This window comes from Anguilla anguilla, chromosome 6 (assembly GCF_013347855.1).
Source record: "Anguilla anguilla isolate fAngAng1 chromosome 6, fAngAng1.pri, whole genome shotgun sequence".
In the NCBI taxonomy this organism is placed as follows: Eukaryota; Metazoa; Chordata; class Actinopteri; order Anguilliformes; family Anguillidae; genus Anguilla; species Anguilla anguilla.
In genome coordinates, this window is record NC_049206.1 from 55,442,725 (window position 1) to 55,460,230 (window position 17,506).

Consider the following 17,506-nt stretch of genomic DNA (forward strand, 5'->3'; position numbering starts at 1 on the left):
CGCCGAGCTGCTAATCGGTAGAACCCGGTGTGCCAAATTAGGGTTGTTAACGAAGACCTACTGGAGGGTAGATCTCCAGGAGCAGGGATGGGAACCACTGCTGTGGGTGGTAATGGGGTGTGTGTGTCATCAGGGGTTACAGTAACCGGGTTCATAACCAGATGGCTATAGGATTGATTCCTGGGGGTGGGGGGTTGAACAAGTTAGTTTATGAGGGCTCACTCAGTCATTATTCAGCAGCAGCTGAGAGAAATGAAAGCTATGCAAGCCGCCTGTGGTAAGAGTGCCTGAAAGGCAAATAATAATGTTGCTTGGTTACTGCAGGCATGTACACACACACACACGCACACGCGCGCACATACGCACACACAACAGGGTGTGCTGCCCAACAGGGGAATAAATCATCGCTTGTAGGAATGTTTGGTGGAAGTGCCAACACTTCCTGACCACGATCTGAAAAATGACTTTTCTTAAAGAGGGTATTCATTTTTTTGTTAAGTTCCAGTCAGGCTTGGTTCCTTGAATTCACTGAAAAGGGCAACGGAAAAATATGCATTTCTCCCCCCCCCCCCAAAAAAAATGCATATTTTATGCATATTTCACCATGTTGTACACTTGCGAATGCTCAGCTTCCGGTTTGCAGCATTACTGCCTTTTCAGTGATCTGAAGACCTCCAGTGTGGCTGACAGAACAAGTTCTGCGTTCCCAAAACATGGTACAAATGCGACATCTAGGGGCGGTAAAGGGAACTGCAACCAAGAGACAGGAGATAAACTTGCACGGGCTTCTGTGCTTAATTACTGTTCTTCAGCCATTTTCACTTTGATGTTGTCGGAAGTGGCCTCACGTTAGACAAATGTAATCCAAGAAATCAAATCTGCACGTGAATTGCTTTTGCTAATTGCACTTTATTTCAAAGTAACTTGCCTCATAGAACATAACCCATATTACACTGTTTGTTTACAGATGAAAGCATATTTTTAAATGCCAATTTTTTAATTCCACTTAATTGTGTCGAAATAAAGAGTTTCAGCTAAGCTGCAAATAAAACAAACTTCTGTAGATTTGTAATGTAGCTATTCTGTAGTGCTAGTTTCCTGGCAGTGACTCCTTCTAGAAAGCTCTGAACAGCTGATTGGGTAGGTAGCCCAGATGCAGGAAGGATGTTTGGGCCTCCTTTTCCAGACTGGCCAGCTCCTGGACCGTGGGGGCCAGCACGTCCACGTGACCCTTATACATCCCACCTGCGACAGGTAGAGAACATGCGTCAGAACCACAGGGTCCACAACAGGGGTGGTTCAATCATATCTGAAAAAGGGCCGGTGTGGGTGCAGGTTTTTGTTTTAGCCCAGCACTGAGACACCTGATGCCACTTATCAAGGTCTTGATTGAAGACCACGATTCATGAAATAGTTGAATCAGGAGACTGGGCTAAAACAAAAACCTGCACCCACATCAGCCCTTTTCGGATACGATTGGACAGCCCTGTTCCAGAACATTCCGCTACTGACGCACTGTGTGAATGGAAGATTTCTGTATGACACGTTACATTACATTTAAATTTCAGCATTCAGCAGCCACTGTTATACGAAGTTACTCACTCAGAATACATTTTTACATATGCATTTATACAGCTGGATACTTAGTAAAGGCAATGCAGGCTAAGTACCTCCCTCAAGGGCTCTCTGGCAGTTCTCCAAATGGGAATCGAACCCGCAACCTCTGAATTACAAGCCCTGTTCCCTAACAATTATACTGCAATTCCATCTACTTTGCCTCCACATATTCTACATTATGTGAACAGTGTAATGAGAAACACTCCTAATCAGATTTAGTATTAACATTCAGCGAACATTAAAGCAGCCAATCAGTGCTCTCCCATTTCGCATAATCGGGACGGGACGGGGCGGAACGCGGACTGACCTCCGGTGGCCCTCCTCTGGCCGTAGGTCACCTTCCCGTCGAATTCGTCCACGGGCACTTTGATGTCCGGCTCGCACTGGGTGATGGTGCACTTCAGGTGCTCCTCGATTTCGGACAGGAGCTGAGGGGGGGGGGGGGGGGGGGTCAGGGGGAGGCGGAACCTCATCAAACCTCCACACTGCTGCAGTGTATTTTTTACTGGGATCGGGTTACTCCGCTCAGACCGGTATACGAGGGCTTTAATTGGGCTGTGGGTTTACAGGAAGCCCCCGGGGCTGTGGGACTCGTAGTCTTTGATCAGGATTGGTCCTGACCGCTGTTATGCCACATGTTAGCATAAATAAAATAATAAATGCAGAAGCATTGTTGGTCTATGTACACAGCTTTCAACGCTCAGCGTGAAATCCACTCTGATAGAATACATTTGGTCCCCACTGGAGATTTGCAGTCTCTTTAAAAGGTAAGAAATGATAGAAATAGAGCTGATTTAACACTAAATTTAACACACACACACTGCTGTGCATCTTGACTGTTGCACGACTCAATATAGTTGTTTTTCCAGGCTATTTTTAAAGCACAGGAGCACTGTGCAGAAGACCCAAAAAAGGGCAGATCTTCAGAGTAAAATGTTCAGTGTTAAATCAACTCTTACAGAGTACACATGGTCCCTACTGGACTCACATGTACTCTGTTAGAGTTAAATTAATGCTGGATGTTTTACTGTGTGTGTGTGTGCTTTATGTTCAGAATAAAACTGAATTGAATTTAAGTGGTGCTGATGCTGTCTCCATGGCGACAGTTACCTGCAGGAGTCAGGCCTCACCTCTTTCTCATTGTACCATATGGTGCATCCTCCATCCTCCTTCAGCCAGGTCTTGGTGCAGCCCTTCCCCCTGCTGGCACACACATGGTACCACACCTGTGCACAAGATGGGGGATAAGGTCACGACCCCACATCCTCACAAGCGTCAATCTGGCATGCTACCGCTAAAGTAGCGCACTAAAAGAATACCTTCACTGCGTCACAAAAGTGAAAAAAAAACTCTCACTTTGTATCCTCAAAGATTCCAAGTGGTGGAATGATTAACTAAAGCTTCAGACCACCCTCACCTCCATGTGTGACTGATGTAGGATTTTGAACCATTCAGACTTTAAAAAGCCGACAGGCCAAACAAACCGTGCAGAACATGCCTGAATACACAAACGCAAGGCAGGTTATGAGTTTTGATTGAGGTTTTACCTTCTCCTTCTCCATAGCCACCATCGATATGGCCAAACCCATCCTGAAATATTAAAATTACACTCCTTTAAAATGAACAACAATCATTTTGGGAAATAAAAAAACAACAAAAAAAGACATTAAATTCAACTGCATTACACATACTTTTTACACTGTGCATAGAACTTGAGAAAAGTGCTAGAGATGAAATGCATATGAATGTCCGTTATGATTATGATTATGATTATAATGTAGTAAAGGCACACCTTTCAGCTCTCCCCACCCTTCCGATACGGTGAACGTAGTTCTGCTTCTCATCCGGCAGAGTGACGTTGATCACTGAAAAGCAGCGGAATTTCCCATCAGTGGAATTTCCCAAAAGTAGTGGAATTTTCTGTCTTACACGAAACTAGCACGCAAGCCCGGACGCCGGCGTTCTTACCGTACGGAACGCCGCGGATATCGATCCCTCGCGCCGCCACGTCGGTGCAGATCAAGAACTTCACTTCCTGTCTCTGAAACGACAGTCGGGAAAAAGGCGCCGTGAGGTCAAACGGCGGACCGCTGATCGCGTAAAAAGGTCATCGAGCGACTCGACGTCCGTACGCGCGGCGTAGCGTTAGCGCTAACCTTGAACCGCTCCAGGTTCTGCTTGCGCTCCTGGGGTTTCCTGTCTCCATGGAGACAGACGCAGGATAACTGGTGTCCTTTCCTGTCCGGTCCTGAAATAATAATATTAACAATAATAATAACAATATTCACAACAATCACAATAGTGCATTGCATTCATATATCGCCTTTCAGGGTCTCAAAGCGGCGTAGAAGTGAGGAAGCTCACCTCAGCTATTCACTCAAACTTGAAATTCAGTCGACTGAAACTACAGCCACGCAGGTGTGTGTAACGCAAATTAATTTAGATACCTTTAGTTGGCACATTGTTAAACTGACAATCTTCTACTTGCAAAATACCCAAAAGTCTCATTGTGATTAGCTGTATGTGTAATATGTTTGAAGTGCTCGTCAACAAAAAAAAAAAAAAGTTAGCTTTTGGCACACGCGCCGTTCTAGATAGGATGCAAATAACAATCCCCGTCCGTCCTCACCTCCACCCTGCTTGATGAAGTGCTGCTCCATGTTGTCGCAGTCTATTTTGGTCCTGCAGAAGATGATGGCCTGATCCATCTTGTGCTCTTTGACGGCTCTGACGACGTACTCCCCCTTCAGGATTTTAATGGCCTCAGACCACATTTCTGGAAACACCGACACACACGTTTTTTTCGGTTATTTGTCTCGATGACATCTTCGCACGGTCTCAAATTGTTTCACCTCACAATGAGCGGAAGGAATTCTAAAATGAACGGGGGATCTTTATTTAACCGTTGCTTTTCGACGCTGAATTCACAACCAACCTGGCGAGTTGGTGCCGGGCCTCGTGTTGTCCTTAGCGTGCACTTCGTCCGTCTGCAAAACAGGAAATCGGCATCACACAAGGCCTGGCGGCTTTTTCAAGACAACCCGAACGCTATTCTCGTACCCCAGCACAGGAAACGGCAAACGCGAGTGCCGAGGTGACAAGAGTTCCAAAAAGGGCAAGAACACGACTGTCCATCATTACGGGGAAACGCTACTTCAAAGACCGCGTGCTTCCGGCTGTTAAAACCTGGACAACTCTGCATGCTCACAAATGTAATGGCCACCTGAATACGACATCAAACCATTCGTGTGTGTCCCAGCTTGCCAGGCCATGCAGTACAGGCAGAAACTCTGGGGGTTTTCAAGACCAGGCTTGATACGGTGCTAGATACAATCTAGTTTGTAGGTAAATCAAGCACTACGTACACTTTAGTGGTAGGAAAATGGCGGGCAACGTTGGGCTGAATGGCCTGAATTCATCATTATGTTTTATGTTATGTTCTGTTTTACTTTTGTAGATCCGCCTAATCTTCCTGAAGATCAGCACTGTCGATAGCAAGCCTGGACTGAGCCCAGTAGGAAGCTTCCACCTCTTTCACACACCAAACCCGGGCCAGGGGGGTTGATGTGGGATACCGAACACGGGTTCGACCCGCGTTTGACCCGTTCGCACCACACTATGGTCACGGGTAAGTACTGGGTCCTCACTATTCACACAAGAACTGCAAGTTTAATTCCAAGCGCGTCACTGCTGAACAGGGCAGGCGCGTTCTGGCACCGCTAACGCCGTCGTTAGCTACCTGGATGTGGTTCTTGCCGAGCTTCTCCCACAGCCGGTCGGTTTTGGGGTTGACGGGCACCACCACGTGGTGGACCGTCTCCGGCACGGAGTCCTCGCCCTTCAGGTCCACCCAGGTGGGGAAGTGCATGATCTTCTCCGACAGCTTCTTCACGTCGAAGGAGTGCAGCGTCGCCGAGCACACGATCACCTAGAAACAAAATCGACCAATCGGTGAAGGCACTCCTGATGTAAGCTTTGCTAGAACGTGGAAATGAAACGGTGAGCTACTGTGTGTGTGTGTGTGTGTGTTTGTGGGGGGGGGAAACAAAAATTAGATTGAAGGAGGAGGGTTTTCACCTGTAATCTCTTTCCATCAGATGTAATCTGGGGAATCTGGTTGTAGATTCTCATGATGAAATCAGTATATCCTGCTGAGAGGAGCCCATCCTACCATGGGAAGACGGAAAGAAAACTTATTAATTTCTCCCCTGTCCTGAGAGGTACCCCATCCCGCTATAGAGCAAAGGAATTTGACCAGAATTTAACCAGGCGTTTCACATACGCATTCATCCAGAACCAGGAACCGCACTTGAGAGAGGTTCAGCTTTCCGGTCGAGATGAGGTCATCCAGTCGACCGGGCGTTCCAACAACTATGTCGACCTGACAGGGGTGACAAGTCATGAACATCAACTCTGCTGTTAAAACAGGCCGGACTTTGTACGCTCTGGAAGGATATTCCTCCCAGTTTGCCCTGACGTGTTCATTAAAAATGCATTTAGCGGAATTATTCATCCGCGACAGACAAAATGCGCAAGTCGCAAGACCAATGTCATAAAGCATAGCATAGAAAAAAAACATAAATGATAGCGACAAACCCCTTGTTCCAGGACGGAGAGCTGTTCTTTGGCGGCCACGCCTCCGATGATTAACAGGTCCCTAAAAGACAGTTTGGTCACGGCGTGCCTTTCTACATCCACGGCCAGAAGGCAGCGTAATACATCACCATCGTAAAAAAAAGTGAACAGGTCGCAAATCTTTCCCGCTGGTTTGCACAGCCCCTCTCACCTCAGGTGAGGATTATCCACGTATTTCTTGAACTGGTTGACGACGTGGAGCGTCTGCTCGGCAAGCTCTTTCGATGGTTCCACGATGAGGGCCTTCGGCGCATTGGACATGTTCTTCACCTGACTCACTTGGGCACTTCCTACAGTAACAACAACAACGACAACACACAAGCATCAGTCTTATGTGGGATTAAACTATTTGTTTAACGAACACCAGGGAAGACGCGGTTTTCCATTTTTAAGTATACAGAACGAACAGGTGCATCACCTGACTGAGTCGACTTCACGCTATACTTCTCCGGAGCCTGGCACAGAGCCACGAAGCCTTCTTTGGGGGTGAATTTGAAGTCTTCTTCGCCGAAATTAAACTTCAGCTCGGCATTCTGGAACAAGAAGAAGGAGTGGCATTACAAACAGATTTGAGATAATAAATACGTATCTCACACACATGGTTCAGGCAACGCAGCCAAACCCTGTTCCTGTAGGTTTTCACTCCAACCCTAACAAAGCACACTTCATTCAACAGCTAATTAGTAGAATCAGGTGTGCAAAATTAGGGTTGAAATGAAAACCTATGGGACAGTAGATCACCAGGAACAGGGTTGTGCACCCCTGGGTTAAGGAGTATTTAATTAATTAATTTTTTTTTTTTACCTTTAAGACACAAGCAGTGTAGAATGGCTCATTTTTTAAATGCGCTGGGATCTCAAAAGCCAAACCCAACTCCTTCCCTGAAAAAGAATTTATACATTTATTCCAGTTATGTGGTTTGCACACATCATACACACAGAGGTTAAGATTTGATTGACATTTATTAAAGATGCCATAAGTGTCCATACCATTTTTGGAAAATAACAAATGACCATTATCCAAGTCCAGGTAGCATCCTATGGTGTCATGCATGGTAAATTCCTGAAGGAAACAAAGATTATTGACACACAACACTTGGGCATTTAAAACATATTAATTTGAACCCTTTGTAGAGTAGGCTTTCTGGAATGTATTTTCAGTGTTCTACAACTACATTACTTTTAATTACCAACATTGATTGTTACATCAGCATTATAATGTTCAGTTAAGAACACTCCAATCACATATCCGTGATCTCACACCGAAAAAGGGTTAAACAGTTACCTCTCCGTAACTATCAAACTGCTTGTTGTGAGACTTCTTCCCCGTTCCTCCAAATCCAAATCCGTATTTATCCGTGCCTGATGATATAAAATAAATAAATAAATAAATACATTAGGTATGCATTTTCAGACCAATAATAGAGAGGAATGTGATCTCCAAGTGTGGTGCAGTGCACTGGCACTTTGAGGAACTTGCCTAAATCCAGGGCAGCTTTGGCTGTGGCCCACCCCACTCGGCACAGACCTTGGTCGTGGCAAGATACTTCATAGTAGTACTTCCCTGGGCAGAGGAACAGAGGAACTCAACAATGTAATTACTGCTTTTAACACAAGAGTGGATTTCAGTGTATGTTGTGATATGTGTGCATCACCCGTCTTGACTGCTGGCATTGGCAATGACACGGTCTGGATTTGATGGCTTCAACGGGATGAGCGACCTAATGCTTCCTTTTGGCTCCATTAAAACACAAACATACTGAGTTTATGTCTTTTATCATGTTTTGGAGTAAACAATGCAAACGGGGCCTTCAAGAGCAATGGAACTACAGCCATGGCAGGGAGAGGAAGTGATGTCAGCGCCACTGCTGTTGACATACGGAGACCGGGGCAGCTCACCCTTTGTCACTGCTTTTGTGGAGCGACACCCGTGCCACTCCTTGAACTCTCTGCTTTGGCAGCACATTCCATCTGGACCAATCGCTGTGGAAGAAGCAGCCATGGAACAAGAGACCAGCCAATCAGCACTCTAATAAAACTAGCTACCACGCAACTGTCTTTATTACGGATATGCAAGGTGAGCTTTCCCATATGGAAAAAAACAGCATACAAGCATACTTGATATAAACTTTACTTATACTTCAAATTTTCTTATGTATAAAACTTTAGGTATACTTCAGCATACTATTTTGTCACATGGGTGTGGCTTTTGAAGTCTGTAATGACAAAGGAATCCTGCACGCCCTCAATGAGAAAAAAATAAAACGGCAAAAAGAAAACCAGTATTCAGTTGTGGATTCAGCAGTTACACTTCTTATGGAAGCAAATAGCCATTTAAAAAATGTCAATAGCAATGAACATGAATGAGTGCGTTTTATTTACATACCAAAAGCCGTGCTTCTGTCGTATGGGTTCATCTGCCATTTGTTCATCACTGAAAAATAAAAATAAAATGAATAAATAAATGGAAAAAAACGTTAATCTTGTGAAAACGCCTCAAGTGTACTGGCAGTGGAAGTGAAAGTTTTTTTTTTTAAAACACAGCACTGCACCTGCACCGCCCGTCTTGACCGAAGCTCTCCCCTTCTTCCCCTCCTGCTGGTCCTTCAGTGTTTCATACACGATCTGAATGACTGGAATGCTGAAGGCCTTCAAAGAGACAGTGCAGCAAAAAACATATTGCAGTTTTGCATTATAATTTGACTGTATTGCAGTTGTTAGAGAACTGGGCATGGGACCAGGAAGTCGCACGTTCAAGCCACAGTGGGGAGCAGCTACGCTTAGTGTACATGAGCTAGGCTTTCCATCAAACTTGCTTTGGTAAATATCCAGCAATTCCTGTGATTGTGGATATGAGACTCTTACAGAGTAATCAGTAATGCTGAGTAATGTAATCTATGTCCATTTATTTCCATGTGCAAGGGGCAGCAGTGATTTAGTGAGACTTATTTTATGCTGAATGTGGTAGTTAACCCCCCAGAAATTGCAGTTCTACAGCAGTTACATTGATCATTATCAAAAGCTTAAAGATATGTTAAGTATTATTTACAATTTCTTTTCTGAGAAACACAAAACTTATAAGAAATAAAATAAAGCTTTACTTTACCCCAGTCTTCCCACTACCGGTCTCTGCAGCCTGTGTCAAACACAAACATGTCAGAAACATTTGTCCTAGTTAGAAGACTAATTTTCTTGTTTAATAAAATAAAAAAATCTTGAGTTGATTTATTTTCAGAAACTCACCATGAGCACATCTCCTCCTCCAAGAATTAAAGGAATGGACTCAGCCTGAATGTCTGTTGGAAGTCTGCAAGAGCAGCGGCAAAGAACGAAACTAAATTCATATTTCAAAATATTCGTTCACCCCTTCACTGCCGCGATTTGACAAGTTATTCGGGCATGTTGTATGTTCAGTAACAAACGATCAAAAAAGCTGCTAAGCCACACAGCTACTGTTTAATATTAAAAACGGTAATTAGTCAGAGGGCCCCTGTCAGGGCAAATGTGCACTGAATTCTCTCCTGCAAGCATAAGGCACTGGAGGTTACTTACAGCCAGTCCATTTCCTCCGCCGCCTGACCAATCTCAGGCATCACACCCATTTCTGGAGAAAGAAGAACAGATTAGAATGTCCAAGAGAAAACGCAATGTCACAAGGAGTTGGCCAAGTCAGCACAATACATGAATTGTCATGGACTAAAATACCTACGCCAGCGGACTGATTCAGTATGATCCGTAACATTACCTAGCCAATATGAGGTATTTCATAAATACATACTATCAGGCAATGTACAGTAGCTATACATTGAAATACACCAATAACTGAGTGCCATATATGAGTATGTTATATTTCAAGTCGTCATATCTTACCAGAAAAGGCTGCCATATCTGCAGTCTGCCACCGACGAAGAAATATACCGGATGTAACGTGTACTGATTTCTATGACAGAGTGCGACACTTTATTAGCGTCGGAGTGAGTGCAGTTTCCTGCAGTATTCAGTTCCGTTCCTTTCGCTAAAACAAAAATGTTTCATTAATATAACCATCGGACATGATTTGTTTTAGGGTGTAATCAATCACTTAGCATTTATCTGATGTATTTCTAACAATAGATTTCTTATTAAGGCTCTTCATTAAATATAATTCATTATCTGAATTTCTGGGAGAAAACAATTACGAAAGAAGCGGTCTCCTACATTTTTGTGCCTTATAGGAGACCGTAGATCAGTGCACTGACTGTGCTGTTCACCGTAAACATGGCTGAAGATATCATTGTTGAAAGCGAAGAAGAGAATATTTTGTACGATTTATTAATAAATACTGAATGGCCACCGGAGACCGACACTCAGGTTTGTGAACATTCCCATTTGATGACAGTACCTTGCCACTTTGTTTGTTCTGGAGTATGACGGGCAAGTTCTTTCATAACTGCATGCTGAGACAGCTCCTGTCAGTTAGCCACGTAGCCAGTTATCGATGAATGCCAGTTGGCATTGCAGTTAGTGAGCTTAACTAGCTAGCCATACAACATTAATCATGTCTAATTGACAGTCAGTACTTTAAATGCGTTAGCTATGAGACGGTACATGCTATAGCATGTAGCTTTCTGATAGTTAGCTATTGATAACAGTGGATCAATTGGCTAGCTACCTGTATATTGTAAATATTATACCCAGCAGCACATGCCATTCACCTGCATGTACTAATTAGTGCTAGCTTAACAGTTTTAAGCAGTTAGCCGTTTTGACCGGTTTTTCTTTTCTGATCGCGAACTGAAAAAAGTTTTAAGTAGCATGTTACTGCACTCAATTTGTCTGTCTCTGCAGTACTTGCATGCAGTTTTTTTAACTAGCTGCACGTATTGCACTTAGGAGGCATTAATCTACATTTGTCAGCCAAATGTAAGAATATAAATAGTTTCTTTCATTGCTTTTACAGTTAAGAGGAAGCAATACACGCAGTTCATCTGTGATCGCAAAGGCCGTTACTGGTAAGAACGTTGCTTGTGCATACTATGGAAAGGACACAAGTAGTTACAGTTTTGTTTACCAACATTTTAATGGCGATATGGCTAACATAATTGAGATGCATATTATTTTTCCGAGCCAGCCTGACACAGACTAGATTGAATCTGGGCGAGACTCAATTACAAAACGAGCAGTGTATTCTCTGCAATGCTTAAACACCTAGCCTAAATCAAGACTAAATGTGATATGTAGTTTAATCGTTGTTTGTGATATTCCTACATGTGACTGATTTCAAGTGAGGAACCACACAGACTTCGCATGCAGATTTTTTTAAAAACGTTTGAAAAAATGTGTGTTTTTACTTTGTTTTTAGGACCATTTAGATTCCTTCTACATTATCTCTGGTACAGGTAAGTTGGATGCAGTGATTGGTTTTTATTTTAATGCCCAGATGCAAAATTTTCTGGAAACTGTAATGGTTTTTCTTCTTCTTACAATGACATTATTGCTTTTGCTTTTATCCCCATTTTATTTATTGCATTTTGGCCAATTTGGAATGCCCAGTTGAATTTGTATGCTTGTCCCATCTCTTCAGTGTCCACCAGTAATTCTGGTCCAAGAAGACTACCATAGGTGTCCTCTGAACAGTATTCAAACAGCTACTGTTCATTTCTTCTTTCACACTGCAGTTCAGTAGCATAGCCAGGCAGCTCATCCAGATGAGCGTTGCTCAGTGAGGTGGGAAAATCCCTGCTGACTGACCACCCACCTGACTAATTGTGATGCACCCTGTAGAACTCCCTGCCAAAGTATGTGGTGACATGTTCAGGATTAGATTCTGGAATATCTGGACAGTTCTAGGTGCAGGACCTCCATCACACTACCAGTATAAATGGGGGCGGGGGGGATTTAAGCTCAATGGGATTTAACAGGAGACAAAATTCTACATTGGTCGAAGACCATCGAGCAGTCCTAAAAAGTCCTAGACATATTATTCTTGGCACCCTGCAACCCTGCCATTAGTGGTCACTGCTAGGGAATCTGAGAATCCAAAGACATGCCATAACGGTCAAAGTTGTGCTATATGCCAAATATAGTACACACCCAAGCAGTAGTGTTCCAGGCTACACCGCTGTATAGTGTTTTATTGCTCTATTAATACACAACCGTAGCAGGATTAAAACGCATCTGAATGGTCTGTGTCATTTGTTAGTGTATCTCAAAAAAGCGTGACCCTGAGGTTATTAATAACTATGCGACCGACATTTCGCAATGCACGCTCGCGTGACGACATACTGTTTCTCCTCTCGTTGGGTATTAATCAGTTTGCGCGGAACGTCGCGGCTAATCGAGCGCAGAGGGTAATGGCTTTTCGGCCAAATAGCCGCTGGTGCGTGCTGTTGCTGCCCTTTTACCGGCCCGCGCGGGCAGCGACAGTGTAAAGCACTTTCAATAACTGCCGCCACCACCAGCGCTGACGCCGCTGCGATTCAATCGGTTTCCATTTATTTTTTGGCCTCGTAAAGTAAACCGATGCATTTTAAGTGGCTACTCTATGCCATTTTTAATAGAAACGTAACGCACTGTGAGCATGGCGATGTGTGCCCTCTAGTTATTATGATGCCTGCTATGACCACAAACACTTTGTGTGCGTTAGCTGAAGTCAACTGTCATGTCGTTGCATACATATACCAGACTGTTCCTTACTAGATGCTTCCTGTTCTCTATAAATAAACCATGACGCATGGATAATCATTTGTTTTGACAACGGATTACTGCAATTACATTGTTAATTTAGAACTGATATCAACAAGGTGGTATTTCAAAATGCAGACTATTGGCTAAGAGCCCTAAACGAGACAGAAAAATGGCGTAGGGAAGTTCTACATCAGACGAGCTGCATCACTGTGGTCCTCGATCCTGCCTGCATCTCAGTCATTGCACTAATAACAAAAACAGACACCCAGGCAAGAGAATCTGCAAAATGGTATGAATGGAAACCTCCCTTGAATGTCATTTATTTTGGGTACCCAGATGACATTTTGTGCAGATTTGTGTGATTTAATGCAGTATTTTTTTAATTTTTAAAAAATTATTCTTCCCGAAGCGAAAGCGCAGCATGCATTGTTTATGCGGCAAATAAAGTGCTTTTCCTTTGAGTAACGGGACGACTGACGCCTGAGCGATGCCTTGTTTCCCACTCCGCGCTCCGAGGACATGGTAATTATTTTAGCTTGTATTGGCTTTTTTTGGGTCCTAATGGATAAATATTTGATCTTGTAATACAGCCCTTCAAGTTCCTCCCTGCCTGCGGGACTTGTTCGACTTGTCAGTAAACAAATTAACTGGCAGCTGGTGCTGGCAAGGTAATCTCAATTAACTTTTTCTTTCTCCTTTCTTTTTCTCCCCCTCCCTCCCTCCCGATTCGTAGGACTGCTCGAGGCTCATTTTCGGCCAAGTCACTCATCTAATTACACGCTTTAAACTTGACAAGGCTACTCGAATCCAGCTTGGTATTGATTCACCACCCCGTAACAAAGTCTTGAGAATTCGAGCTTGTTTAGCATGCCAAACTGATGTTGACGTCTGTTAGTTCCGATGCGTTATTTCATTGTTTGTCTTCCCCCCCCCCCAACACCCCCTCTCTTTCTTTTCAGTAATGGGAAATTATTGGCAGTTGTTCAGGATCAATGTGTGGAAATCAGGTGAGTTTTAATGAATCCCGGTAACGATTTGGCTTGGCTGCGTATGAATTCGGGGGGAATGGCTATATTTCATAACGTACGAAAGCTCACGGAAGGCGTAAATATTAATTCGGGAAGTGTTTACGGTGAGAGAGTGGAGACGAAGCACGCCCACGGTTAATGGCATGTCGGGGGTTTTGTACCGGCGGATAAGGCGTCGTCTAAATTTGCCGGCAAATTGAACTGCCCGTTCTCCTTATTTCACTTTGGCAACCGTCTCCCGTTGCTTAATCACCCAGGGCGGTCGCGAGGAAAACAAACTCTTTTGTGAGAAACGGGCGATATCAGGCCCCCACAGACACGCTTCTGTGTTAGCCCCTCTTCTGAAGAGCGGGGAGGTGAAACAGCGTGTTCTATCGGGCGCCTGCCACCGGCACGGAGACGCCGCCGAACCGCGCTATTGTGCGGGGCGGTGCGAATTAATCATACTTGTTGATGGGGACGGATTTAGATTTTGGCTCCGCCTAATCGTTCATTCTGTTGAACCCTGCGTCTAGGTCCGCGAGAGACGACTTCGGCTCCCTCATTGGAAAGTGCCAAGGTAATGCCTCCTCGATTGTTTAATGCCCGCTGTCCCGAACACATGGTTGTGAGAATATTTAAGGAAATAAGAAAAAAACAATTAGAAAAAAAAAGCAAGGGGTGGGAATTTTCTTAGTAAGCTCTGTCAGACGGTTGTGAAGCGTGATGGGCTAAGCAGTGATGTTGCTAAGGAACAAAAACTACAACTGAAAAAGCACATGGAAATCATTCTTCCAAATATGTTTGTAACCCCTGCCTTCACGCCATGGCACAATACTGAACTCAGTCCCGGTGTGGGGGGGGGGTGCTACTTGAACTATACTTACAGATAAGGCAAGTATAGGCAAATTGTTTGGAAGGTGGCCTCTTGCTTTTGTTCACCGTGAATTAATAGTTCTTGGCTACATTGCTGGTTCAGTTGTTGGCCTATATCACTGGTGTCAAACTCCAGTCCTGGAGGGCCGCAGTGTCTGCTGGTGTTCAGGGGTGTTCTCGGCACCAGCGGTTCATCTGAGTCATTGATTGGCTGAAGGATCCACACGCCTTGCTCTCAAGGCCTTAATTGGCAGTTTACTGACAGGAAATCGCAAAAACTAGCTGATGCTGCAGCCCCCTGGAAATGAAGTTTGACACCTCTGGGCCATATGAAAGCACGGCGGGGGGCAGCGGTGTTATTTTGTCCAGGGGCTTGCTGCCCTGATCTCGGAGAGCCACAGGGCCTGCCTGTTCCTGCCAGGGCCTGTTTTTGTTCCTGGCTTAAAATTGGCGGGCGGTTTAGGACACGCGGTCCAGAGGTGAAGTGAGGTGACCTGCCCAAACAGCAGATTTAAATCGATCGATTCGAGCGCAGAGCGAGAGCGTAAACATGCGCAAACTGCCTCTCCGAGGGTGCGGGGTTGCAGAGACCCCCCTGTTCTAGCCACTCGTATCTCCACCAGTTCAGAAGATTCTGGAAGTCTGAGAGCGTTCCAGTCTGGCCCCCAGTCTGCTGCAGAGCAGCGGAATCCGGCAGGAGGGTGGTGATTCGCATGCACTTCACTCGCTGGCGTTCCTTTGTAGTGTTTATTGATACATCATTAATTAGAAACCAACCCGCAAAAACAAGCCAGAGTTAATCAGGGCTCCTCTCGTCGCAGTAATTAACAAAGGACTCCGCTCGAGCCGAAACTAATCGCCGCGATAATTGAACGAGGCAAGCAATTGGACATCGGAGCGCTCGGTTTGAACGCAATTTGTTTTTGGTTTTTCAAGCCTGGACACCCCCCCCTCCCCCCTCCTCCACCCCGCCACCACCACCCAGACCGCTCCCCCCCCCCCCCAGAAGGTCTTGGCTCGCTCGTTTTCATTTCCTGCCTGGCCGTTTCAAACATACAGCGCATTTGATTTTTTTTTTAGCTCCGGGCCCAAACGCACAATAAAATCAGCCATGCTCATATTTCATTTAATGGAAATCCCAAGTAAATGGTCCTGGGTTTTAAAAGAGGAATCGTTATGAATTGCGGCGCACCTTGTCTTTGGTGCATAATTCATGGAGTGTGGTGCAGATAAATGTATTTTCTGGACTTGTGGGTAGAAGACGTGATTGCACAAAGAATGGCACATAATTCAATTTAATTGTACCTTGAGCTACTGGCGAGAGAGAGAGAGGCACCCAGTGCTGAAAATGTGCGCCGAGACTCATGCAAATGCGGCTCTTTCAATCGTAAACAAAATGGCCATTAGGAAGCGGCATGGAGGCCATCGCCTCCTCCTCCACACCGTTTTACTTTCATTTATTCTGACGGATTGTAGATATTGTCTGAAGGTATTGTGGTAAATTGCCTTCTTGCAGGACATTTCTAAGGAGGGTTTCAGATGTGTTGTTTTTCAAAGTGGTTTTTTTTTTCTGGAACATTCCGTCAATTTGTATGTAAATGTGGTGGCGTGTGAGAGTCTCGGTCTGATCAGCAGCTGCTGCTTCCATTATGATGGACAGAATGCAGCGTGTGCCCGTTTTGTGAGTTGTTGTTTTTTTTTGGGTTAATTTATACAGGAATGTTTGAAAACTACCGAAGATAATACCTTGTGTTTCGCTCGACAGCAAATTCTCACAGGCAGTTGGACGAAATCATCTTTAACAGTTTGTTTTTGTTTGTTAATAATATGCCCCTGTTAAGCTTATGAGCAAACCGAGAGCGAATTTGATTTATGGTTTGAACATATGCAGTCATATTTTATACTGATTCAAGCGCATTAGTCTTTGTAATCAATTTAGATTAATTATCTGGAGCATAATGGTGCCGATTAATGGTTCCACTTTGCAATTTTGTGAGCGTGCTAATCCCGTTGTGCTTTGTCAGTGACTACAGACACACACACGCACACAAAGAGAACTTACTTGGAAATTTTGCCGAGACTTAATAGGAAGGAATTTCTTACACGCGTTCCACGATCTTTGTTCCATTGCCCCCGCAACCCGAGTGATAAGGCGGTCGTCATGGGAACCGTTGGGCTTGATTGACAGGCGCTGTGAGAAACCCTCGGCGAAATCTCGGCGCACAATTGTAATAACGTTTTCATATGAATGCGTGATATCTGGGCTCCGGAGAAGTGTAGGCCCTTCTCGCCCTCATTGTCTGCGCTTGCGTTTAGATGGTAGTCGAGGGGTTCTTATCGCCCGCGAGTGATTAATTTGTTTGCTCGTGTGCAGTCAATACCTCGGGTTAGCATCGCGCTATAATGTTATCTGCGGTGGGACCAGGTGCATCGATATCGGCTTTAATTTATCTCATTTCTCCACATTTCAGATTTATTCGTCTCCGTACCGAAAGTTCACAACTCACGTTGCAGTCATTTCAAGTGACTGATTAATTAAAGTATGAAATATGGCTCTATTGATAATTATTGGGCTATGGCTAATTAAGATAAGCTCATTACGAATGTTCAGTACTTGTGTGAAGCTTGAGGTGTTTTTAATAATAAAGTATTAATAATAAAGTATGCCATGCTGTTGCTATATATGATTTTTTACACCCTGGACAG

General features: G+C 44.4%; 2 protein-coding genes across 2 annotated transcripts in view; one reads left to right on the plus strand and one right to left on the minus strand.

Annotated features, from left to right (window-relative positions):
- Positions 1 to 889: 889 nt before the first annotated feature.
- ddx1 (DEAD (Asp-Glu-Ala-Asp) box helicase 1) lies at positions 890 to 10,216 on the minus strand. Its single transcript, XM_035423145.1, has 26 exons — positions 10,122 to 10,216; positions 9,804 to 9,855; positions 9,495 to 9,558; positions 9,358 to 9,387; positions 8,804 to 8,900; positions 8,638 to 8,685; positions 8,151 to 8,234; positions 7,732 to 7,815; positions 7,537 to 7,613; positions 7,242 to 7,314; positions 7,057 to 7,133; positions 6,671 to 6,785; positions 6,404 to 6,542; positions 6,214 to 6,274; positions 5,900 to 5,998; positions 5,695 to 5,784; positions 5,357 to 5,545; positions 4,553 to 4,604; positions 4,247 to 4,393; positions 3,774 to 3,865; positions 3,586 to 3,658; positions 3,410 to 3,482; positions 3,165 to 3,207; positions 2,748 to 2,843; positions 1,925 to 2,045; positions 890 to 1,245 (listed from the first exon to the last, which is right to left on the minus strand). Exons 1-26 carry the CDS (start codon positions 10,135 to 10,137, stop codon positions 1,115 to 1,117), a joined length of 2,223 nt encoding a protein of 740 aa, XP_035279036.1. The 5' UTR covers positions 10,138 to 10,216; the 3' UTR covers positions 890 to 1,114.
- A 234-nt stretch (positions 10,217 to 10,450) lies between these two features.
- nbas (NBAS subunit of NRZ tethering complex) overlaps positions 10,451 to 17,506 on the plus strand; it is a 190,981-nt gene continuing 183,925 nt past the window's right edge. The window contains exons 1-6 of the mRNA XM_035422884.1: positions 10,451 to 10,601; positions 11,191 to 11,242; positions 11,593 to 11,629; positions 13,508 to 13,585; positions 13,877 to 13,924; positions 14,461 to 14,504. Of these exons, the coding sequence (XP_035278775.1) occupies positions 10,509 to 10,601; positions 11,191 to 11,242; positions 11,593 to 11,629; positions 13,508 to 13,585; positions 13,877 to 13,924; positions 14,461 to 14,504 (352 nt within the window). The 5' untranslated portion in view covers positions 10,451 to 10,508. The remainder of the gene's footprint in view (positions 10,602 to 11,190; positions 11,243 to 11,592; positions 11,630 to 13,507; positions 13,586 to 13,876; positions 13,925 to 14,460; positions 14,505 to 17,506) is intronic.

Bases quoted from the DNA above. Each gene is read 5' to 3' on its own strand.
- ddx1 (XM_035423145.1), bottom strand. The intron at 8,235-8,637 runs GTATGTAAATAA...CTTCTTCCACAG, and splicing joins CGACAGAAGCACGGCTTTTG to CGATTGGTCCAGATGGAATG. The intron at 3,659-3,773 runs GTTAGCGCTAAC...CTGTCGTTTCAG, and splicing joins AGAACCTGGAGCGGTTCAAG to AGACAGGAAGTGAAGTTCTT.